This window comes from Bufo gargarizans, chromosome 1 (genome assembly GCF_014858855.1).
Source record: "Bufo gargarizans isolate SCDJY-AF-19 chromosome 1, ASM1485885v1, whole genome shotgun sequence".
Taxonomy (NCBI): domain Eukaryota; kingdom Metazoa; phylum Chordata; class Amphibia; order Anura; family Bufonidae; genus Bufo; species Bufo gargarizans.
This window is the reverse complement of record NC_058080.1, coordinates 57862127-57886798: the sequence shown is the minus strand read 5'-3', so window position 1 is coordinate 57886798 and position 24672 is coordinate 57862127. Positions and strand designations below refer to the sequence as shown.

Sequence of the window (24672 nt, the reverse complement as noted above, 5' to 3'; positions counted from 1 at the left end):
TCTTGGAGATGATCACAAATCTATTTCAGTCTGTCTTGGAGGCTAGGCAAAGCGAGAACTGGAATGTGTTGCCGGGGGATGCTGGCAAAAAAAAAAATGTTTTTGGGGAAAAAAAATCACATGATGTCATACTTGAAAAGCATAATGCAGTGGTTGTTTTATACAGTGTTATCTATGAAAGGGGCTTTTTATATTTATTATTGTTAGAATATTTTCTGCGGCTCAGACTAGAGATGTCAATAAAATCAGTGATGGTACATTGGTTGTCACCCTGCAATCCCAGAAACTGCTTATAACTTGACGGAAGAGACTGACCCAAGAATTTATATTAACTTGTCTTCGTTTTAGCTGGAAATGCTCTATAAAATAGGCATGATAAAAATCCAGGTGCCTTACTGCAGCATCCTGACATTGGGCACTCAAGTAATTTTCTGCGTTATTATTTGATAATTTTTTTTGTGACTCAAAAAAACTTGTCCTTGTCTTTTTTTTTTCTAGGTCACTTTGCATCTCAACAGAACGCCCTGCAGTGTGAGCCGTGTCCGAATGGCGCATTTTGCAAGTAATACACTTTATGTCATTTTCAGATTTGTTAGGGCGCCCGCATCCATTGCAGCCAAGCTGCTGGATTACTTAATTGCAGGGCAGCACCATGACTTGCTGTGACACGAGGCCATGTATAGGTGCGGCAATATGCATGTGGATCCGGCGGCCATGCCGCACGATGTTGGGTGCCTTTAGATTACCCTTTATCAACTTGTGCAGCGGTTTTGAAATTTAATACCGCTTTCATGAAAATCCCAATAGTCAGACACCAGGGTGAGCTACAATTCACTTCCTGTCTCCTTAAAGCCTATGTAACTTTTTTTTTTTTTTTTTTAGCTAAAATAATTTTTTTCAATTGGTCTTTATTAACAATATGGAGTCCTTTTTGTTTTTCCTGTACAGAGCTGAGATGCTGTAATAGCTGCCTGAGGATTTTCTGTCTTTTCAGTCAGTTGGGGAGTTGACGGGCTCCTTATCTCTGCTCTCTGACATTATAAACACTTATTATAGCTCAGTTCTTACCTTACAGATAAGAATGTGGGTTAAATAAGTGACCTCTCAGTAGTTTAGAGATGAGGGTTATTAGATGACAGCACAAAGTGAAAGTACCAGTCGCATAGTTAGAAAAATGGTTAACCCTTTGTGACAAAACTGCTCAATATTTTTAATAAAGTATAATTGAAAATATGATTTTTAGCCAAATGAGTAAAATGCAATCATAAACAAAAATTGCCTCCCAAAGGTGTACATAGCCTTTAAAAGCTCCAACTGCTGCTCTCACCATACTTTACACTGCTGTTTGTTCAGTGCCAGGAAGCCAGTACATGGAGAAATGTCCCATTTCGCCTGCTCTAGGTGGCCAGGTTTACAGAAACGGATAAGTGGGCCCACTTTCTACTATTTTCGTGACTCTCATTGTAGTGAGTGGGAGCTACGCAAAGAGCATAGCAAAACAATCTACGCTCCTTCTGTAACACGAGTTATGGAAGCAGCGTAGCTTGTTCTGTGCTATGCTGTTTGTGTATAATATAGTGGAGAGTGGGCCCTCTCGGCGGTTTCCATAAACCTGGCCACCTGGGGTCAGTGCTTAGTCTGATGAGATGGGACGAGCCATTTTAAATTACATTAAAGTTGGAGTAACCTTGGAAATTAAAGATTTGGAAAACAATATATGGCAGAATAGCAAAGGGATCATTTAATGGGGTTTTTCCTACCAACAGAAGTGATGGCTTCTCCCCAGGACACGTGATCACTTCCTGATCCCTGGGATCTGACTGCATGGACCCGACAATGCTTGCAATGTTTGGTTGAAGACCTGGATATGGCTGCCATACCCTGGGCTCCCACCGATCACTGATCAGCACACCAGAGCTTGCATGGCTCCATACACTGTATCCAAATGTCCTCCAAGCTCAGAACCCTACTGATCTCCTATTGATGGATAGAGCACATCAATATTTAAGTCCTAGAAAACTCCTTTAAAGGGGATGTACAACTTTATAACGGGATATAACGGAATTCCTGGACGTTTTCTGTCCTGCATAACGGAAGCAAGACGGCTCCGTTATGCTTGCCCTATAGACCACTATTATGACGGCTGAAAATGGAATACCTCTTAAAGGCTTCCGTTTTCCCATTCCGTCCCGAAATTCCGTTATAAACAGAACCTATAATGGAATGCTGTAACGCAAGTGCGAACCCACCCTTTTTTTTTTTTTTATTTTTTTTTTTTTTATAACCGACCTCAAAGAGTGGCCAGACCCACGGCGGTGCTTAGATCTAGTTCCCGCCGCTAGGTTCTGGCTCAATCTCTCCACGGCCGCCTTCGCAGGTCTGGAATCAACCTCCTGTTGACTGAGGGCACACGACCGCAGCAGCCAATCATCAGCCGCAGCAGTGACCTGTCATCCATGCAGTGGTGGGTCGGGTGCTGCACGGGCAACAGGTTTGGTGCAGCCATCACGTGATGTTGATTCCAGAGAGACCCGGGATCTGTGGTGGTGGCCCTGGAGCGATGGAGGCGGGGGCCAGGTAAGTCTAAGGACAACCACTGGTCCGGCCACTCTTTTAGGTCTGTTTAAAAAAAAAAATATATAAAGTCGCACAACCCCTTTAAGTCGTGTAGCTCCTGTGTGGATTCACCCTGCGCAGCAGCGCTGCCTGCCACCCTTCACATCAAGGCAGTTGTGTTGCATTGTCCATGTCACTTTTGGCCTTTGGTGACATCATTAAATCCGCTGTGACAACACAGTATTAATTTTTTATTTTTTTTTAAACCTATTTCTAACAGATTTCTTTTCATTCTGCAGCACAACCTCATGTACCCAATGCACAATGTGCCCTGATGGACAGGAATCTCTGGAGGTCGGCTCCATAGAGTGCTCCTTGTGTCGTCCTGGTAAAATACACAACTGGCTTTATATTAATTAATAACATTTTGGGGTAAAATAACTGTTTAGGTGGGGTTCTGATACATCCAGCCACCCATGGGTCAGCAACCTCAGGCAGTCCAGGTGTCTTAAAACTACCGTATATCTCCCTTTATACACAATTACTCGGCTGTTCTATGAACCCCCACAGAAGTGAAAGTTGCATGCTAGGAGTTATAGTTTCACAACAGCCGAAGGTTGCTGATCCCAGTTCTATACCATGCTGGAGGGAAACTGATCACTGGGATCTGGCACATGCAGCTATTGATGCCGGACTGGTCCAAACAAAAGGCAGTATATAACCGATAAATGGGAACCCGGCCGTACAATAAATGTACAAATTGTGATCTGGATTAGTCTGATGTCCTGCTATGTACAGTAGGCCTAAGGACCCCTCCATGAGGACAAAAACTGAAGGACTTGGCATGTTGGAGTTCATCATGGCCAATGCTTCTTTCCGCCCTCTGACAGAGGAGTCTAGCAGCTGCTTATTCACCTCTCCCCAACTGAAATACCCATACACCACAGAAGCACAGCATGCATGTATATGGTGGAGTCGGGAGTAAGCAGGGCTGTTGGCTGAACAAGTGTTTGGATGAAAGTGGCCAGCGTTAGTCTGTTTTGGGCTATATGCGCTTTCACCAGCCCTATCCCACATACCGTGTTTGGACATTTGGGGTTCCTCTGGGAGATCTCGATTTAGGACTGTCCTCTACAAGTCTGGATGTGAAACCTTTTTTGTACAAAAGAGGTCATCATAGGTAGTAGGTTAGGGCATCTTACAGATGGGTGTATTGCACAAAACTCTACCTTGAAGTGATTGTCAAGGAGGGGAGAATCTAAAGGTTTATATGGATGACCATGGATTATTATGTATACTGATGAGCATACTAGGATTCTCTTTGGGCATTAAGAGGGACCAAGAGGCTCATTGACATCCATCTCCTGCTATTTCTCTGAAAGCTGGTCCTTCTAGAATTATTACTGTACTTTTTTTTTTTTTTTTTTTTTGTTTTGTTTAGCCTTAAAGGGGTTGTAGCCCAAAAAATATTCAATATTTTTCAAACCAGCACCTGAATGCTCTTGTATTTGCATGTAATTTAAAATGTTTTTATAGCTACGGAGTTATTCAGTGAAATCTCTGTATAGCGCCACCTACTGTTTGCTCTTTTTCTAATTTCTCTGTCCTGCTCTCTGAGATGGCCGCACATGTTTAGTTCCATCCTTCAACTGCCACCAGGTGCAGCTGACAGCTTGAAATAAATCTAGCAGAGCAATAAATGGGGAGATCTCTGGATCCATGTGAATTATTTTCATATTTTAGGTTAATCGTGGGATAACCCCTTTGATATGACATCTCACTGAAGATGGCCATACATATTCTATAACTATTGGTTGAACGCTCCTTAGGTCGGCAGTTATTTCTTCCCACTCCCACATAAACATGCACTCTTGTGATGGCAGAGTATATATTTTTGGCAGGGAGCTGCTGGCAGTAGCATATTTTCTACAAAGAACTAAGAATCTGATATGTCCAATCCTTCTATCCAGCTGAAATCTGAAGTCAGTTGAGAGTCAAGAGACCCTTATACACACTAGATCGTTGGCTGATCCAGCTAAAACTAGTAGGGTCATCCTCGTTAGGTCTAATGAGTGTGGGCACCTTAAAGATGACTAGTTTGTATCCAAGAAGATATGTTCTCCTGTACTATGTCTGGATTCCTCACTTAGGTATGTACAAGGGACACGGAGACGACCGGTGCAAATATTGTCAGGATGGAGACTACCAGGTGAACTGGGGAGGAGAGCGCTGCGAAGAGTGTCCTGTAAATCACTACTGTCCTGTAAGTATTTAGTGGCAATGATGACCAATAATCTCACTACGATCATCAAAGGTTGTTCCTACTATTAATAGTGTGAACAGATATCTGATGGTTGTAATAAATTCATACCTAAGGTGCTGAGTATTGCCACCCAGGACAAAATGGCGAATTGTTTCTTTGCCCCATCTACTCCCTTTCCATGACACTTAGATCAATTCACTCTTACACACCCAAAGGCCACGGAAGCACTACCGAGCGCTTCTTTGGCATTTTAGTCCATGCCTCCGTACCACAGGAAATAGAACATGCTTTATTTTCCCTTTCATCCTCCATGACGGGAAATGACCGTTAGGATGACCCGCCTCCAACCAGGTAGGGACAGGAAGAATATATTTGACCCTCCTCCGGCTCCTCCTTAGTGTCTACCTGTCCGTTCCAGGTGGGAGACGTTTTTTTTTTTTTTTCTCATGGCAAATGCTGTGGGACAGTGTCTGTGGAGGCAGGTTTTAATTTTTTGCCTTGGCCACCTGTGGTGCTGGAGGGTCCGCTACATGCCAGGCATCTGCTCCTTATCTCCCGCTCTGTGTCGGGCAGAGGATTCCATGTGGAGACCAGACACTTGGTGAGTTCCTCTGGTCACGTGCACGCCCTCTGCCGCAATCCGATATGTCACCGCTAGAGCCGGACCTCACAGGAAGCCGCCCTGCGTTCCAGCGGTGACTTCTGGCGTACAGCCAAGCAATGATGCGTAGAGTGGGCAGAGCTTATTTGGCGTGCTGATCAAGGCAGAAATCGCCCTCTGATCTGAGGTCTGCAGGTAAGGGAGCTATATAAGGGGTCTATGTGGTAGATAGTCCCCCAGTTCAGACATGCCGATAGGCTGACTCAATGGAGACACCTCTGGGGCCGACTGTTGTAAGTGCCTGTACACATGGGGAGATGCTGGTTATATAATTACCTAAGCTAACCCACCCCCTTGTTACCTCTGCTTTCTCCCTGTATGCATGTAGAGCGATAAAGATGGTGCTCAGAGAGCAAAAACAAATCCTAAACCTAGGAAAAGTGTGATTTGTTCTTTAAAATTGCCTGAATCCTGCACAAAAAAACTTTGCAAAAAATGTACTTCTAACATGGCAAAAGATTTAGTTCCCTCTATTAACTAGAAGACCTAATCAGACAAAAAATGCATTTAGTCTTAACTGAAAATCCTGTATCTGTACCTGGTCCCTCTACATCTAGATACAGGGATCCTAAAATGGTCAGCTCAGATTTGTCTTCCTCAGACTCAGAACAGGACTCAGATTTAGGGCTCATGCACACAAACGTATTTTCTTACCGTGGCCGTTCCTTGTTTTTTTTTTTTTTTGCAGAACCATTCACTTCAATGGGTCTGCAAAAAAACAGAAGTTACTCCATGTGCATTCCATTTCCGTTCCGCAAAAAGATAGAACAAGTCCTATTGTCCACATTACGGACAAGGATAGTACTGTTCTATGAAGGGCCAGCTGTTCCATTCCGCAAAATACAGCATGCACATGGATGTCATCCGTATTTTTTGCGGACCGCAAGTTACATACGGTCGTGTGCATGAGCCCTAAGAGTCTCGGGATTCGGACGATTCCTCTGGGTCGGATACAGAATTTAAAAGTTTTCTTTTTTTCATCTGAAGATGCTAAAGGATTATTTAAAGCAGTTAGAGTGACCATGAACCTCTCGGATGAGAAGGTACAAAGGTCTGTACAGGACGAAATGTTTAATGGCCTTCAACAATGGAAAAAGCAAGTTTTTCCGGTTCATAGGAACATGCGTTAATTGATTTAAACGGGAATGGAAGGCTCCGGATAGGAAGTTATTCAGGACAATTAAGCGTAGACTCCCTTTCAAAGAGGAAGACTAAACACTTATAACGTCCTGTCCTAAGGTACATCTCCCTTTCTAAATTAGTTAAAGGAGCTAATGCCCTTTCTTTTGAGGACATGGAGTCCCTAAAAGACCCCATGAATAAAAAAGTAGATTTGTCTGAAAAAATTCTGGGAATCGGCTGCAGCTCTTATTAAGCCTAATATGGCTGCCCCATCGGTCGCCAGATCTCCTAAAAAGGTGGTTGCAGCAATTAGTCTCTTATGAAAGAAAACACTCCCTATGATTCCTTAAAGGACTGGACTCCTTCCCATGGGCGTAATACTAGACAACGTGTCAAAACCTTCCCCCCCTCAAAAAGTCTCAGTTCCATTCTCAAGTATTTCATCAATGGCTACTAGAGGATTCGAACAGGAATCTAAATTCGCTAGAAGGAAAAATCTCCATTTCTCCATCCGTAATTCAGTTTCTACTGTGGTGGCTAAACCCAGTTCACCTACAAAGAGGGGTTCCCCGGAGTCTCAGGCACCTGGAAATAATTACGACTGATGCAAGCCTGTGGGGTTGGGGGGGGGCTCATTGCTCTCAACACTCTTTCAAGGTCAGTGGTCCAAGGAACAAATAGTTCTATTCTCCTATCGGAGTGAATTAACCGCGGTCTGGGAGGCAGTAAATGCTCTATCTCAAAACATAGAAGGAAAAGACATACAAGTGAGATCAGATAGGCCACTACTGTCATGTTATCTAAACCGGCATGGAGGAACAAGGAGTGTAAGCCCTAAATCAAGTGGTGGAAAATATATTTTCTTGGATCAGTTTTCTCAAAGGAGCGGGATAGGTTGAGGCCTTCCTTAAGACCAGTTGTATCTCCTTGGGATCTTAACCTATTCTTGTCAGGATTGACAGTTTCTCCCTTTTAACCACTGTCTGAGGCCTCTCTAAGATATCTCTCTCTGTCAAGACTTTATTTTTAGTGGCCATTACCCAAGGTTGTATCCGATTTTCACAGGCAGGAAGAGATTATCGTTCCCTCATTTTGTACGGATCCAAAATCAGATTTCATAAATTGGATGCGAGAAGGGCCATTCTGATCTATCTAGAAGCTACTAAATCCTTTAGAAGAACTACTTGTTTGTGAAGTTTCTAGGGGCAAATAAAGGTCATAAAGCTAAGTGGATAAAAATTCCAATCTCCGAAGCCTACAAATTGTCAGGAGTGGTTCCACCAAAAACTCTGATAGCCCACTCTCCGAGGTCAGTGTCAACATCTTGGGCTGTAAACGCAAATGCATCTATAGAGCAGATCTGCAAAGCGGCTATGTGGACAAGTCCACACACATTTATCAAACGTTACAGGGTTGATACTAATGCCAAGCAAGACCTGGCCTTTGGTAGGAGTTTTGCAAGCTAGTCTCTCATGTTAATGCCGACATGGAGGATGAAAGGGAAAAACCATATTGCTTACCGGTAATCTTCTCTTCATGAATCCTCCATGACGACATGGGATTCCCCCCAAAAAAATAAATACATTTTTGTAAATATGTATAGGAAGTAGTTAGTGTGAATGTGTTTGAATAAAAAGAGACTCTGAGGAGGAGCCGGAGGAGGGTCAAATTTATTCTTCCTGTCCCTACCTGGTTGGAGGCGGGTCATCTCTCATGGTAATGCCGTCATGGAGGATTCATGAAGGGGAAATTAACGGTAAGTAATATGGTTTTTGTTTGCAGTGCGGACAGATCGCGTACCCGTTCAAGTTGAATGGGTCGGCATCCGTCAGTGCTAGCCACGCGAACGATGACCGTGCATTGGGGACCACAATTTGCTCACGATTTTATTTATGGATGTTGTGAAACCCTCAGCTGTTAGAGTAACTCCCATAAACTATAAGCTGCGATATTTGCATGCATCTTTGGTGGCCCTAAATCCAGGGACTTAGCCTCTCGTTTTAAGTAAAGAAGAATCTAGCTTTATCCCAACTAGGCTTGAGCGACTCGAGCTTCGGATCATAGATCTGAAGTCCATTTGTTAAAAAAAAATGTTGTTGTTAATGCTGTTTTGGTACAGCATTAAAAAGTATGGGCTCCGTGTAGCCAAACTTCAGCAGAGACGAAGTTGCACAAAACTTCGGTGAATGCGTACAGTATTCCTATCTGCGTATTTAAAACCATTTTAAAATAGGAGTCCGAAGTGGGCTTTGGTACTGGCTGGTACCAAAGCCCACTTCGGATTCCTATTTTAAAATGGTTTTAAATACACATTTTGAAATGCCGTACTCATTCACCGAAGTCTTGCACAACTTCGGATGAGATGAAGTTTGGCTACCCAGAGGCCATACATTTTAATGATGACTGGAAACTGCATTAACAACAAAGTTTTTTTTTTTTTTAACAAATAGACTTAAGATCTACGATCTGGAGCTTAATTCGCTCAAGCCTAATCACAACCCCACAAAAGTCATTGGTTGTCTTTATAGTTTGTTTTTTTTGCTAGAGATGGCTGAAGCCCATCTACTGTCTGTACTGATTTTGAGGTAAACAAACCTTGGTTTTATCTTGATGCATTTTTGAAAATTGTGGTCAGTGCAGCCCAAAATGTGTACCAATAGGAAACCATCTATTCTACTATAATCCAGAAATTGGAGGATGGGAGAGTGACGTGGAAAAAGTGAAGCCATATACATAGTCTAACAGCGATGGCTAACCTTCGGCACTCCAGCTGTGGGGAAACTACCACTCCCAGCATGCTCTATTCATTTCTAGAGAACAGCCAAGCTAGGGTGCATCTTAGGAATTGTAGTTTTAACACAGCTGGAGTGCCGGAGGTTAGCCATAACAGGTCTAGAACTTCTTTAAGATGTCTTCTCTCCTTCAGAGTCCAGACATTGGTCCCATTCTTTGTCCTGATGATGCTTTTTGCCCTGCTGGGACTACGGAGCCGAGTTATTGCATGGAGACGTTCTTGCACAAGGATGGAGAATCTTGTAGCCCGACGCCTTTCACCATCACGATACTTGTAGTTTGTGCAGTGGGTAAGTTGAGTTTGAAAGTTTAAATTTTTTTGGTGTCTTATTAGAATCTAAGAATGGAAGACTCTTCCGTTTCAGGACTAGACCAGCCCATTGCATAGCTTCAAGCTCTTCTTATCTAGTAGTAGCATTTACACATGCATGACATTGTCGTCTTCTATTTGATGGCCTCATACATAAGTAATTGTGAGCCAAAACCTGTAGTGAAGCCTATTCAGAGATGAGGTAAAATGGAAAGCTCTGCACCTGGTTTTGGCTCATTATAACTGATGGAAATAACTGAAATGTGAACTTGTCAGAGCAAAGATTTTGTTACAGTAAACTTCTAATATCTTTGCAGTAATATTTCTTGGCCGTGTTCTATGTCATTCGAAAGCAAAGACTGACGTCGGAAAGAAGAAGGATCTTAGGTTTTCGGCCCCGGGTCTCCTCTTCTACACCCAAAGAGATCTTCCAGTTCTTTATATGGGATCACTTATGATGCAGAACCTGTGTACGCTGGATGGTAACAGTTCGATGTCCATCCTATAGGATGCGAGTTGTGCTCACTGGATGGAGGCATGTTGGTGTTGAGCTATATACCACCATGTACACTGGACTGGTGTTTCTGTTGACTTGAGACTACACTGATGTTCTCCTGTGTTCATTTAGTAGATCCTTTTTGTACAGCATGTGAATAGTCTTATTTAAGTGTCCCCCTGTGATGTTGTTTGTTAGACAAAACAAATTCTATTCTACATATTTATCCCCACATTCCAAAGTTTTTTGTTTTTTTACACCGCCTGTAGACCTAATATGATACTTGCCTCGGACCTGCTGTACAGTGATCTTCCACCAGTCTGTCTTGTTGGCTTCAGGCTGGGCTACACTCAGGGTCTCGTGTTCTGCTGTAGTCAATACCTGCCCTCAGTGCTGACGTATCCCCAAGAGGCAAACCACTGCTGAGGCCAGTCATTGGCTACAGTGGCATACATAAACCCCCCGCCTGTAGCCTGGGACTGGAAGACACAGAAAAGGACTAGAGCAGCAGTAGAACAGGTGAGTATGATCTTGTATTAGGTCAAACATGCTTAAGGCTGAATGCACTGCGGCCGAGAGCGGTCTGTGGTATGCCGGGCTGGATTCCTGTTCAGAGCAGGAGCGCACAGCAGTCATTGGTTGCTATGCTGCCGCTGCACTACAGTGATACACTATACGAGTGTATTACTGTAGTGCAGCGGCGGCATTAAGCGCACGGCTTCATAGCAACCAATGATGCCGTGTGCTCCTGCGCTGAACAGGAATCCAGCCCGGCATACCACCTAAGCCCAAGTAAAACCAATAGAATTCTGGAACACCACACCTATAAGGGCTTGTTTTAAAGCAATATTTATTTTCCTGCCCATTAACCCTCTCCACACAAATGGTGATATCTAGCTAATTAAGTACCTACATAGGTACACATATCATAGATATGGCTGTATAAATAGGCCATTTTTGATGCTGAATATTCTTGAAATGCCTTTGGGTTCATTAAAATTGGAGAATTGTGTTTTTGAGTGAAATATACAAAAAAAACCTTGCAGTAAAATTGAGATGTGTGTTTTATCCTGAAGGAGTCAATACTACTTCAAGTCCCGTTCAGATAGGGACTGGATTTATGGGAGTCTTACTGATGGTGAACCATTAGGAACACTGACCCAAGACAATGATGTCGTATGAGCTGCCAGAGGGCATTAGCCAGTATATTGGAGCTGGACCTAAAATAAAACAAATCAACTTCTCAGCCCCAGAAAATGATTAAAGTAATAAAGGTGGTGAGGCCTGTTTGGTCTCCACCTAATATTGAAGGAAGTTTTCTGTTGCAGTATTATACCATTTATTTATTTAGTTAAATGTCTATGGCAAGTGATAAAGGAAAACTTTTTTTTCCCAATATACTTTTGATTTTGCACTTTAGATAATAGTAAGGCTTCACAGTGCAATGAAGATGTACCTCACTCAATGCCTCCTCATATTTGCTAAAGCTGTCCATAAATACAAAATATGTTGCCCTGTCTGACATGGGTGCACGATCTGTGGGCTGGGTGCACTGACTAATGGTGCTGTTGTACAATGCAACAGTACTGCTAATAGAGGATCTCAGCATATGACCATAATACAATTCAGGAGCATCTTTTCTGTGTTCCTCCTGGAAATATGAATAAATGGACAACTTTCAATAAAATTTGTAGTCTGATGCAGTCAGCACTGATTAGTGTATTTAAAGACTCAGGTCTGTGAGCAGGAGAATGAGGACATCCAGGTGTCAACCATCACTCCACACAACTGTACCACATAAGTATGTTGATATAGAGACATCAAATATGTTCCTATTAGAATATTGCATGATTTTACTCCTCTTGTAATAATCTATGTACTGTCCTTATGAGACTGTTTTGAACTTTGCCTTAAAATGGAGGCCGTCAGCAGTTTTGACCACGCTAAACTCTAGCTAGGGATCGGGAAGAGCAGGACAAACATTTTGTGGCGCTTCTCTCATGAAGGAATAGTGAGAATATGACAAATTCTGCTGTCAAGTGCCCAGGAGACAGAGAGCTTCACTGGGCACTTGGTGGAGAAGAATAAAACTTCATGTTCACACTACTCCTGATGAGAAAAGCTCAACAAAAAGTATGTTTGTGTTTTCAACACTTTATAGGTGATAAACACCTTTGTTGGACATTCCTGCTGTAAGTATTTTGAGCAAAAAAATAATGACATTTGTTTTATTAAAACCTTTTATTTAGGTCTTAGGGCTCATGCACACAACCATTGTTTTGTGGTCCGTTTTTCACAGATCCGTTGTTCCGTATCCGAGTGTTTTTTTTTTTTTCTTCCTCTGATTTAAGTCGTCTTCCACAACGCATATCCGTATGCGATCTTTGCTGATCGGAAACAGTAACGTATTAATCACCAAACACATGAGCAATATGGGCTGGGCATAGCATTTCTACAGTATGGATGTGTTCTGTATTATTTGTGAACCTATTGACTTGAATGGGGCCTCAGACCATGACTTGCAGACAATAATAGGACACACACTTCTTTTTTGCGGTACGGAAATGGAATGCACACAGAGTACCTGCTGCTGTTTTTTGCAGACCCATTGAAGTGAATGGTTCCGCATACGGCCAACAAAAAATAAAACAAAGCACGTTCGTGTGCATGAGCCCTTAGTGAAATTCATCAGACATGCTCACTAGAGTGTATAAAATAAAAAAAAAAGTGCATTCAGGGTAAATTCTGATCAAAGTGACTTTTGAGCCACCATCAAGATTTAATTTTGGAGTAACTCTCACCAATTCACCTATATGAATACAAAGACAATTTCTTGCTCTTTCCTTCCGATACAAATTGTTAAGGCAATGTTCACATCACCATTAGAAATGTGGCAGGCTGTTCATCTGCCAGATCCACCCTGACTGTAATGAGATCTGGGCGGACACATATCACTGCATGCAGTGTTTTTTGTTGGGCCGGTACTCCTAACGCTAGTTTGAGCCTAGTGTTAAGACTTAAAGGAAATGGACACCTTCAGGGGAATTTTTTTCATGGCCACATGTTACTCATTTCAGGCTAAAAAAAAAAAATGTTGTTCAATTGGTCTTTATTAAAAATGTTCAGCTGTTTCTGTGATACAGGGTTTAAAAAATAAAATAAAATGACAGCTCTTATTTCTGATCTCCTGACTTTAAACACTCAAGAATATGGCTTAAAATCCATTTCCATGTCAAAGAAAACAGACCTTGCAAAACTACTTATTTTTTTAAACCGTGTATTTCAGAAATGGCTGATCATTTTTAATAAAAGTCAATTGAAAAAAAAATATTATCTTTAGCCCAAAATGAGTAAAATGCAGTCATAAAACAAGTGTCCCCGAAGGTGTAAATAGCTTTTAAGGTGACCATACACACATACAGTTTTTGGCCAATCATCTGAATGTATCCTGACTCTCCTCCAACAGCAGATGACTGGGAAAGAGAAGGATCAGTTGTAATGGACTTCAACATGTCTGATCATTTAAGTGAAATTATTCGCTCTAGTTGTCTGTCTGGCAGCAGGTTATTCCCCTCGCCATATCGAGAAGACATTTGACCTTGGCCAAAACATTTCTGCGTGCATATGTGTATGGTTGTCTTCAGGCCAGTTTCAGATACGACCCCTGGGTGAGCATTCACCATGGAGCCCTACGAAGATCTACAGTAGAGTGGGTTCAGTTGAACTGCAGAGGTCTGGATGCTAACATGAGCCCATAGGGCGGTCACCAACATTAGGAAAATAAAACTCACCGGATTCAGAATTAGTAATGAAAACTCTCTATTCTGACAGCTTGTGGATAAAAACATAAAAAGATATATTGTCTTGATGAGTTCAAGTTGAAGTTATGATAAAATAAAAGCATTTCACGTAATAAAGTGCGTCTTTCATTGCTGATGAACTTTTCTTTCTTTTTTTTTGCAACTTAAAACAAATGGGAATCAAAGTGGAGATTCTTCAGTTCTCTAGTATAAGGATTGGTCTCCATTAACGTACAGATTCGTTCATGTCCCTATCACATCAGACTCACCTGTTTATCTGGCCAAATAGAACAGGGGATCCTACAGTTCAAGACAGAGGCGGAACACAAAGCAAAATGATTTAAGGGCCGGGCCTGAGCTATGCTAATCCCCCCCCCCCAAACACCTTAAAGATCGCCCAAGAGGTTCTTGTATGATGGCCACTGCTCGATAGTTAAACCTGGCCATACACAGCGTCGAGAATGGTTAAGTTACAGTCTTTTTTTTTTTTTTTATCCAAAATTCGGTGCCGACTGGTTTCATAATACAGTTTGATAGGAGGTCAGCGCTTAGTTTTACGGATACAGAGCACAAAATCCCGTTTAAAGATTTAAAGGCAGTTCGTCAGAAGAGTTATGGCCACCAAAAGACTCCCAGGATTCATTATCATACTTCTGGGGAATGAATCCGGTATGCAAATGCCCTGGCAAGCCATGCCCAGCTCCTGTCCCTTCACCCTGATTGATAGCCACAACGAAATCTCATGCAAGAGACGTGCCAGGAACACGTGTGGTACACCTTTAGCTGTGGGCAACGGCCTCACAGATCTACCAACCAAGGACAAGCTTTCTATGTGGATACTAGGCCAGGCCCATCATTCAGAGGAAAGAGGTGGGAGCTAGAGGGGTCACAACCAAGACCTGGATCAATTCAGACAGCCCATGGGGCACTTGTCAAATAATTTGCATACTGGATTAAGGCGATTATGACCATAAAGATACATGCACATTTCTAAACACTGTACCAAGCACTGGGAGTCAACATCAAAATGTTGCTACCTGCAACCACCACTAGGTGGAGCTTAATAGCGCTAACGCCTGCAGCCTGCCTCGGTAAACAAAAGAGGCGCACTTACCTGCTTCCCTGGTATGTCCATCTTCCAGTCTCCAGCTTGGTCATATGCTCTGCTGCAGCCAAATAACTGGCTTCAGTGGTGACGAATCCACATGTGGCACATGACCATTGAGGCCAGTCATTGTTCCCATGCTGCAGAGGAAGATGGACTCACCAGACTAATCGCGGAAGAGGGCAGGTAAGTAAGAAAGTTTTGCTTACTGAAGCAGGCATTATGTAAAAACTATTTATTCCTGGACAACCCCTTTAAGAGGTTACGACTAAAGATAAACAAACTTCTGTTTTAGAAGTTCCAGTCACTGCAGAATTGCGTTATGGATCCCGTGACAGGGACCATAAGGTATGGTCCGAGTGGTCACAGGATCCATAATTTAATTCTGCGGTAAAACTGAACTTATACAACAGAAGTTCGCTCATCCCTAGTTACGACCTATACATTGTCCACTCTGGAATGTGCTCTTATTACTTAACTAGCTGTGTGCAAGGAATCGGGAAACTTTGGCTCTGCATTAGAGAAATGGGGCTACACCCCCATAGATAATAAAGATATATCATAAAATTTATCGGCAACGGCAAACTAGAAAAGGCATGATGGTCTTCGAGATTAACTATGATCCTGCATGTAAGAAAATACATGCATGAGCACAACTAGGGGTAAAATGCCCACACTGTTTAGTCCTAATGTTGTGGTTTGGCTCTACTAAGTCTCTTGGAGGCTCGCTAGTTTTACGCTGGGTTCACACCTGAGCGTTTTACAGCGCGTTCCTACGTGCTGTAAAACGCACAACCGGCAAGAACCAATGATTCCCTATGGGAAGGGTTCACACCTGGGCGTTTTACAGCGCGTACGATCGCGCTGTAAAACGCCCGACGCTCAAACAAGTACAGGAGCTTTTTTTGGCGCGTTTGGGCCATAGACTCTTTGGACAACACTGCTGTCAATCACCTAAACGCGCGTCAAACGCGCGTTCACTATTAAAAAAAACGCGCATAAAACGCGCGACAAAAACGCGCATTCGAGAAACGCCTAGGTGTGAACCCAGGGTTAGGCAATGGTGAAGTTTGTCAAGTCAGGGGGGGGGAGCAGAGCAAAATCTTTTTCGCAACCCAACAGCTATGTTTCAAGAACAAAAACCCAAGATGTGTGTACATGGGATATCCTCCCCGGCCGTGCACACATACACTGATTATCCACATAAAATGACGTATTGCCTGGCGCTAAATGGAACTGTGTGGAATCCCAGCCTGAACATACAGAGGTATATGACACCATGTAATTTACAATAAAAAAAATAAAAAAACTGGCAAACCTGCCTCTATATATTATTAAAAAAAATTCTCTAAAGAAAACTTGAGATGACGTAGCCATGAGGCCGGCAGTGGATTTTCCATGAATCTTTATAAGCAGATAGGAAACGCTCCGCTGCGGTGTTGTGGAGCATTTTGCAGACCCATCTCATTAAGAGAAAAAAAAAAAAACTTCAAGGTGGGAGCCACACTTGTAACCAGGTGAGGTAGCAACTGTGCATTTGTAAAACGAGCACACTACTTGGACTGAACGCAAGAAAATATAAAAAATTAAAAGCATAGCAATTTGTTCCCACAGTCATCAAAAGGCAGTCACTCTTAAAATAGTAAAAATGTGCTAAGAAAAAAAAAAATGTTGGCCTTAACACAATCATTTGGCTGTGTGAACGTGGTCATGGTGCATGCAGCGCACCTTTGGGCAGGGAAGTTGGCAAACTCCCTTCCTAGGCAGACCTGCAAAGGGAAGCATAGTTACCCGTTTCTCAGTGCTGGCTCCCCACTCATTCGCTCCATGGCCTCAGCTGCTCCGCTTGGCTCCCTGGATGTAAACTTCCTGTTTGGCGCTGCTGCAGCAAATCGCTGGCTGCAGACGTGACCTGCTCCCCTTGCATCACATGATCATTTGTCATGACGCAAGGGGAGCAGGTCGCCACTGTGGACAGTGATTGGCTGCAGCGGCGTCATACAAAAGTTTGCACCGAGAGAGCCCAGTGCAGCAGCTGAGGCTAGGAAGCAAGTAAGCATGGTTCTCTTTGTAGGTCTGCCCCTAATGCATGATGCGCTGCCATAACTGAGCCTGATGCACACAGCGCAGTCATTACTGAGCCAGATGTATGCAGCACAGTCCTCAATAAACATGATGCATGATGCGCTGCCATGACTGAGCCGGATGTATGCAGCACAGTCCTCAATGAACCTGATGTATGATGCGCTGCCATGACTGAGCCAGATGTATGCAGCGCAGTCATTACTGAGCCAGATGTATGCAGCACAGTCCTCAATGAACCTGATGTATGATGCGCTGCCATGACTGAGCCGGATGCATGCAGCGCAGTCATTACTGAGCCGGATGTATGCAGCACAGTCCTCAATGAACCTGATGTATGATGCGCTGCCATGACTGAGCCGGATACATGCAGCGCAGTCATTACTGAGCCAGATGTATGCAGCGCAGTCATCAATGAACATGATGTATGATGCGCTGCCATGACTGAGCCGGATGCATGCAGCACAGTCATTACAGAGCCTGCATTCTGAGCACTTGCAGCCAAAGCCCCGATTAAAAAAAATTAAAATATTAAAATATTGTGTTAAATGTACCTATATCTTGTTAAGAAAGCGTTACACAAAGAATCTTCTGGACTAGTAAAATACAGAAAAAAAATAAAATATGTATAGATTTCCATGGTGGAGCCAATAGTGTCTTGTCTTACAAAAAGGTAAAATAACTGCTGAAACGGTGCACTTAAAAATCCTGCAAGCGGCTCCAGTCATAAACTACCACACAAGCCTTTCCATTTGTAAGCTGCTAATGAGGATGTCACGGTAATGCTGTGTAAATGTGGGTCACTGGTAAAATGGGTGGTGAGCTATGGCTGGCAGAGCTCGGTATCAGTGCAGACGCAGCCGAGGCTGCAGAGGATGGCTCAGTGTGTATGTGCTGTCCTGAATCAAGGTCTATTACAAAGCTGTACAATGGAAAAGGCTTTAGTTTTCCTCCTTATTCACAGTCATATTTACAGTAGCGTTGCAGTCCGCTGGTTATCTGCTCTTCTGACTCTTCTTATACTTGGCTTTTGAGTGCTCTTCGGTATACATTCAGCAGCTTGTACTTCATTGAACTCGGCCGGGTCGTGCTCCAGACAGCAAAGCTTGCCCTCCGCCGTCCGTGTGAACAGTCCATCGTCATTGTGGCTTTTGCAAAAGGAGTTTGGACACAGGCTGCAAAAGCTCACGGAAGCCTTTCCACAGACATCACAGTGATGCCACGGGCACTCCCACTTCCCTGGGAATAAAGTTTGTATCAAAGTGGGTAAAAGAAAACCCCCAAAACTACAGTTATGCAGAATCAATCACAGTAGCCCTCAGCTCCCACAGACAGGGCTACCGGGAGGATACAGAGCACCGATAGACAGGAGCTTACTATACAAGTCAGTGTAGAAACAATATTCAGTAAGCTCCCTCTAGTGGTAGCAGCTTAGAATTTAATTCCAAAAAAGCATGTCAATTTTGCCTCTTATTGAGGCTATTCAGGGGCCTTATTCTACAGCACCATGTTTTTTTTACAGCACTCTAGAATAAGCTTAATGACAGCCAAGCCCCTAAACCAGCAGTCGATCCTGGCTGTTTAATCACTTAGATGCTGCAGGAAATAGTAACTGCGGCGCCTATGTAGTTCACTGACGGAGGAGGCTTCCTCTGTAAACCCATTGGATTCCCCAGCAATGTGATTGTGGGATATCAATGTGTAACCATGGCAGACAGGGGCCTAACAAAGGCCTCCAAATCTATTTAAATGTCAGCCTAATAGGACCGTGGGAATGGCAGGACCTAATGGGCTGCTTGTCAGTGCAACACTGACGGGCATAGTACACTGCCATACAGAAATACCTCAAAAGATTAATCAGCGCAGAACTTACAAGGGTTAAATTTCACCTTAAGCAACTCACCAAATGGCCTTTTGTCAAGATCGAGACAATCGAGGTGATAAGTCTTTGTGCATAACTTCTTGTCACACAGAATTAGCTCGCCACCATCATTACAGCGGAAGCAATAATCTTCAGATTCTTTCTTCCCTTCACCTCTAGTCCGGCGTCTTTTCACTTTTTTCTTGGCCTTCTTGGATTTTTCTTCATGCGATGATGCTGTTGAATTCTGAAATATCAAAGAAACAATAACATGGAGGTTCTTTATTTAAATAAATCGGCATAATACAGGCTGCCATTTGCTGACACCTGGCATCTGCACCTTCATAAAGTTTGTATCAAAGTGTAACTGTAGGGGACATTAAGACCGCACTGCCAGAGGAAAGCGCCAAAGCTATGTAGAGGCCTGTTTGGCACTTTGTCTGGCAGGCCGTGAGACAAACTTAACTCTATGCCAGCCCTCTAGTTGGCGTAGATTTAAGCCTTTTTACACGTCAAAATATGCATGAAAAATTCTAAATGAACTGGGCATTCTGGCCTACCCACTTGCCACACCCATTTGTTTTGTCACTTTAGAAAAGTGGCGTGAGCAGGGAAAGTTGCCAATTTTACAGCACAAATGGCATGCGAAAAAACGTGCAAACTATTTTCATCACTAAAGTGGCATAAAACAATTAATAAAAAGAGATCACAATATGTGATCGACAAGAGGGGTGATAACATGAGGAAAGGTCTCTGTAATTCCCCCTCCCTCGGGTCACTGGAGGTTGTACAGGGGAGGCATGGCCGTATCAAGATGTGATCAGTAAGAGGGATGATAACAGGAAGAAAAGTTTGTGCACTCCCCTCCCTGGGTCACTGAAGGTTGCAAATGGGGAGGGATGACAATGAGATGCAGTGACTGGTAAGAGGAGTGATGACATGATTTGTGTTTGTCAAAAGTGTAAAAATAAATTTGGCTGCAAAACCGTTAAGACTGACCCAACTGCTGGTGTGATGATCTGCGGAGCCATGGCATATGACAGTCGGTCATCCCTAACAGCTCAGTGATATGTACAGGACATCCTGCTGCCACGTATCGCCTCTCATGGCCGAGCTTCCAACTGGCATAGATCAGAAGGATAATGCTCGCCCGCACACAGCAAGGGATTCCCAGGAATGTCTCCTCCAGATGATGACACTTCCCTGGCTGCCCGGTTACCAGATTCATCACCAATTCAGCATTTGTGGGACCAGCTGGGACGTCAGCTTCACCAACCTACGAGTGTGCAGGACCTACAGGCCCAGCTGTAACATCTGTGTGCAAACATGCCGCAGGATTCCATACAGAACCTGTATGCCATATCTCATCTTGGAGCCGCGGCTAGAGGCCGTAGCTCATCTTGGAGCCGCGGCTAGAGGCCGTAGCTCATCTTGGCGCCGCGGCTAGAGGCCGTAGCTCATCTTGGAGCCGCGGCTAGAGGCCGTAGCTCATCTTGGAGCCGCGGCTAGAGGCCGTAGCTCATCTTGGAGCCGCGGCTAGAGGCCGTAGCTCATCTTGGCGCCGCGGCTAGAGGCCGTAGCTCATCTTGGCGCCGCGGCTAGAGGCCGTAGCTCATCTTGGAGCCGCGGCTAGAGGCCGTAGCTCATCTTGGAGCCGCGGCTAGAGGCCGTAGCTCATCTTGGAGCCGCGGCTAGAGGCCGTAGCTCATCTTGGAGCCGCGGCTAGAGGCCGTAGCTCATCTTGGAGCCGCGGCTAGAGGCCGTAGCTCATCTTGGAGCCGCGGCTAGAGGCCGGAGCTCATCTTGGAGCCGCGGCTAGAGGCCGGAGCTCATCTTGGAGCCGCGGCTAGAGGCCGGAGCTCATCTTGGAGCCGCGGCTAGAGGCCGGAGCTCATCTTGGAGCCGCGGCTAGAGGCCGGAGCTCATCTTGGAGCCGCGGCTAGAGGCCGGAGCTCATCTTGTAGCCGCGGCTAGAGGCCGGAGCTCATCTTGTAGCCGCGGCTAGAGGCCGGAGCTCATCTTGTAGCCGCGGCTAGAGGCCGGAGCTCATCTTGTAGCCGCGGCTAGAGGCCGGAGCTCATCTTGTAGCCGCGGCTAGAGGCCGGAGCTCATCTTGTAGCCGCGGCTAGAGGCCGGAGCTCATCTTGTAGCCGCGGCTAGAGGCCGGAGCTCATCTTGTAGCCGCGGCTAGAGGCCGGAGCTCATCTTGTAGCCGCGGCTAGAGGCCGGAGCTCATCTTGTAGCCGCGGCTAGAGGCCGGAGCTCATCTTGTAGCCACGGCTAGAGGCCGGAGCTCATCTTGTAGCCACGGCTAGAGGCCGGAGCTCATCTTGTAGCCAAGGCTAGAGGCCGGAGCTCATCTTGTAGCCAAGGCTAGAGGCCGAAGCTCATCTTGTAGCCACGGCTAGAGGCTGTAGCTCATCTTGTAGCCAGGGCTAGGGGCGCTCTACAGGGTCCTAGAGCCTCCTCTCAGTTGTACAGTTTTCGCCTGTAAACTTGTCCTTTCCTCTCATACTGTAATCACTTCCATACATCATCATTACTGTCACAGAGAACATTTCTTTCCACTCTAACTCCTCCTCTGTGGTGCGGGATTTATTATTATTTTTTTTAATCAATGTATGTAGTTATACCTGCTGGGGGTTGTCATGCTATATTCTATACACGTCCTACCTTACAACACACACTCAGATATACTCTATATATACACAGGAGATGTGAAGCGATAAAGACAAACCTTTGGTCGGTCACCAAGGAATCCACTACAATTAGGAGCTCCGCATCTGCAGACAGTCTTCTCATTCCCGAGGCAATCCAAATTATAGTTGAATGTTAGCTCCAAGCCTTTAAAATGAAGAAATATAATAAACCATCACGACCTTCATTACGCCCTCAACAACATACACAAATTCCTTGATAATAACCCCCAAATTAACCATTCAACAATCAGGCCTGTGTCACTTAAATGGCCAAAACATTTCTTCATCCTCTGTTTTCAAGAGACAGAATGTTTTTTTGTTTTTAAAACCTTTTTGTCAACACTTGCATTCTCCATAAATCAACACGCCTGGAACATCTTTTTCTTAGAACTCTGTCGTTCCTCTATTATTTCTCTTCTAAATGTCAACTTTGCTTTACTATTCTTGTTAGGGTACTTTCACGCTAGCGTTAGAAGAATCCAGCAGGCAGTTCCATTGCCGGAACTGCCTGCCGGATCCGTAAATCTGTATGCAAACGAATATCTTTTTTTTCCCGGAGCCGTTACTTATTCATTGAAATACCGGATCCGTCTTTCCTCTATCATCCGGAATAACGGATCCGGTATTAAATTTTTTCAAAGCTAGAAAGAACTGCGCATGTGCAGATCGGCAATTTCCGGAACACTTGGTAACGGATCCAGCATTAATAAATTTCAATGGAAATTAATGCCGGATCCGGCAAGTGCGGTAGTGTTCCGGAATTTTGTTCTGTCAAATACCGTGCAAGGAATGGAACGGAACGGAAGACATCCTGATGCACACTGAACGGATTGCTTTCCATTCAGAATGCATTGGGACAAAATGGAAGCGTTTTTTCCCCGGTATTGAGACCGTTTACTGGATTTTAATACCAGAAAAAAAAATAACGCTAGTGTGAAAGTACCCTTAAAGAGTAACTAAACTTTTATTCAACTGTTTTGAAAAATGTCCCAAATGCCCTAAAAATAATTTTTCTAATATATTTTATTAATCGATTTTGACTTTTTACTAAATTAATTTCCACCTAAAGTCTTTATTTCAACCGCGCTTTAAGTTGTGCCTGCTTCGCTAGGGCCAGGGGCTATCCATAGTATTCAGTATATTGGGCAGACTAGATGGGCCAAATGGTTCTCATCTGCCGACACATTCTATGTTTCTATGTAAGCTAAAAGCATACATGCATGACATAACTTAACCCCTTCCGGACCAAGCCATTTTTCACCTTCAGGACCAGGCCATATTTTGCAAATCACCACTTTAGGTGGTGATATCTTTAAAACACTTTTACTTATCCAGGCCATTCTGAGATTGTTTTCTCGTCACATATTGGTAAATTTGAGTAAAAATATTTCATTTTTATTTATAAAAAATAATAATAATTTAGCAAAGATTTGGAAAAATTTGCAATTTTCTAAATTTCTATTTCTCTGCTTTTAAAACAGATAGTGATACCTCCTAAAATAGTTATTACTTTACATTCCCCATATGTCTAACTTCATGTTTGGATCATTTTGTAAATGACATTTTCTTTTTTTGGGGATGTTACAAGGCTTAGAAGTTTAGAAGCAAATCTGAAACATTTTCAGAGAATTTCCAAAACCCACTTTTTAAAGGACCAGTTCAGGTCTGAAGTCACTTTGTGAAGCTTACATAATAGAAACCACCCAAAAATGACCCCCATTCTAGAAACTACATCCCTCAATGTATACAAAAATGATTTTGCAAACTTTGTTAACCCTTTAGGCGTTCCACAAGAATTAAAGGAAATTGTAGATGAAATTTCAGAATTTCACTTATTTGGGCAGATTTTCCATTATAATATTTTTTTTCCAGTAACAAAGCAAGGGTTAACAGCCAAACAAAACTCAATATTTATTACCCTGATTCTTTAGTTTACAGAAACACCCCACATGTGGTGGTAAACTGCTGTACAGGCACACAGCAGGGCGCAGAAGGAAAGGAGCGCCATATGGTTTATGAAAGGCAGATCTCACTGGGATAATTTTAACTTGCCATGTCACATTTGAACCCCCCCTGATGCACCCCTTAGCAACGCTCCTCTGTCTTCTGTTTACATAACACGGTCAGTGTTAAACAGGTCTCCACAGGTTTGTAAACAGAAGACAGAGGAGTGTTGCTAAGGCTCAAAATGGGCCACTTTAGAGCCATTTTTTCTAATAGAAATGTATGATTTCAGTAATTAAAGTACATTACAAAAATGGTCACTGCCCCTGTACATTAAACAAATAAAAATAGAATGGCAGTTACACTTTAAAGGGGTTGTCCTGGATCAAATAGATTTCTAAAAACCTGATATCTTACCATGTCTAGCTGATTCAAGGTCCCCCTGTTGTGTTCCTGTATTTTTAGCACTTCTCCAAAGCTCCTACGGCCCCCCACTGAATATTGATATGTTTGTGTATATCTGCGGTAACTTCCTGTCGCACTGCCTTGTGGGTCCCACAAGGCAGCGCAGCATCGTGGCGCCCGGGCTGTCAGTCACATCAGTCTCCACTCCTCAGTGCATCCTCCCCCCTCATTGATATTCCGCCTCCTGACGCATATCCCTTCTCTCTATCTTCATAGATAAGGCTGCACTATGCCCGGTGACGTCACTGGACCAGAGGGGCGTTACATATCCCTGATGTTACCTCCTACAAACCTCCCTCCCTGCGCTCTGCATAATATTCTTGTGTGGCGGTGATGTCACCGGACCAGAGGGGCCTTACTTAGCACAGCCTGTTGCTGCCTACTACCTGCCCTCCCTGCGCACTGAATAATGTCTGTGGGTGCTGGTGACATCACCGGGCTCCTTGTGAAGCAGAAGAGGCTTCCCTCTCCACAAAGGGGCCCGGTACGTCACTAACTTGTAGAGAAATCACACT

At 43.8% G+C, this 24672-nt stretch overlaps 2 protein-coding genes across 2 annotated transcripts in view; one reads left to right on the top strand and one right to left on the bottom strand.

The window, feature by feature from the left end:
- Window positions 1-10807, top strand: part of LOC122927479 (signal peptide, CUB and EGF-like domain-containing protein 2) — a 35373-nt gene extending 24566 nt beyond the window's left edge. Inside the window, exons 5-9 of the mRNA XM_044279398.1 lie at window positions 499-562; window positions 2856-2944; window positions 4707-4819; window positions 9529-9685; window positions 10023-10807. Of these exons, the coding sequence (XP_044135333.1) occupies window positions 499-562; window positions 2856-2944; window positions 4707-4819; window positions 9529-9685; window positions 10023-10213 (614 nt within the window). The 3' untranslated portion in view covers window positions 10214-10807. The remainder of the gene's footprint in view (window positions 1-498; window positions 563-2855; window positions 2945-4706; window positions 4820-9528; window positions 9686-10022) is intronic.
- Window positions 10808-17197: 6390 nt separating this feature from the next.
- NSD2 (nuclear receptor binding SET domain protein 2) overlaps window positions 17198-24672 on the bottom strand; it is an 86876-nt gene continuing 79401 nt past the window's right edge. Inside the window, 3 exon segments of the mRNA XM_044295486.1 lie at window positions 17198-18427; window positions 19092-19296; window positions 21787-21893. Coding sequence (XP_044151421.1) covers window positions 18159-18427; window positions 19092-19296; window positions 21787-21893 — 581 coding nt within the window. The 3' untranslated portion in view covers window positions 17198-18158.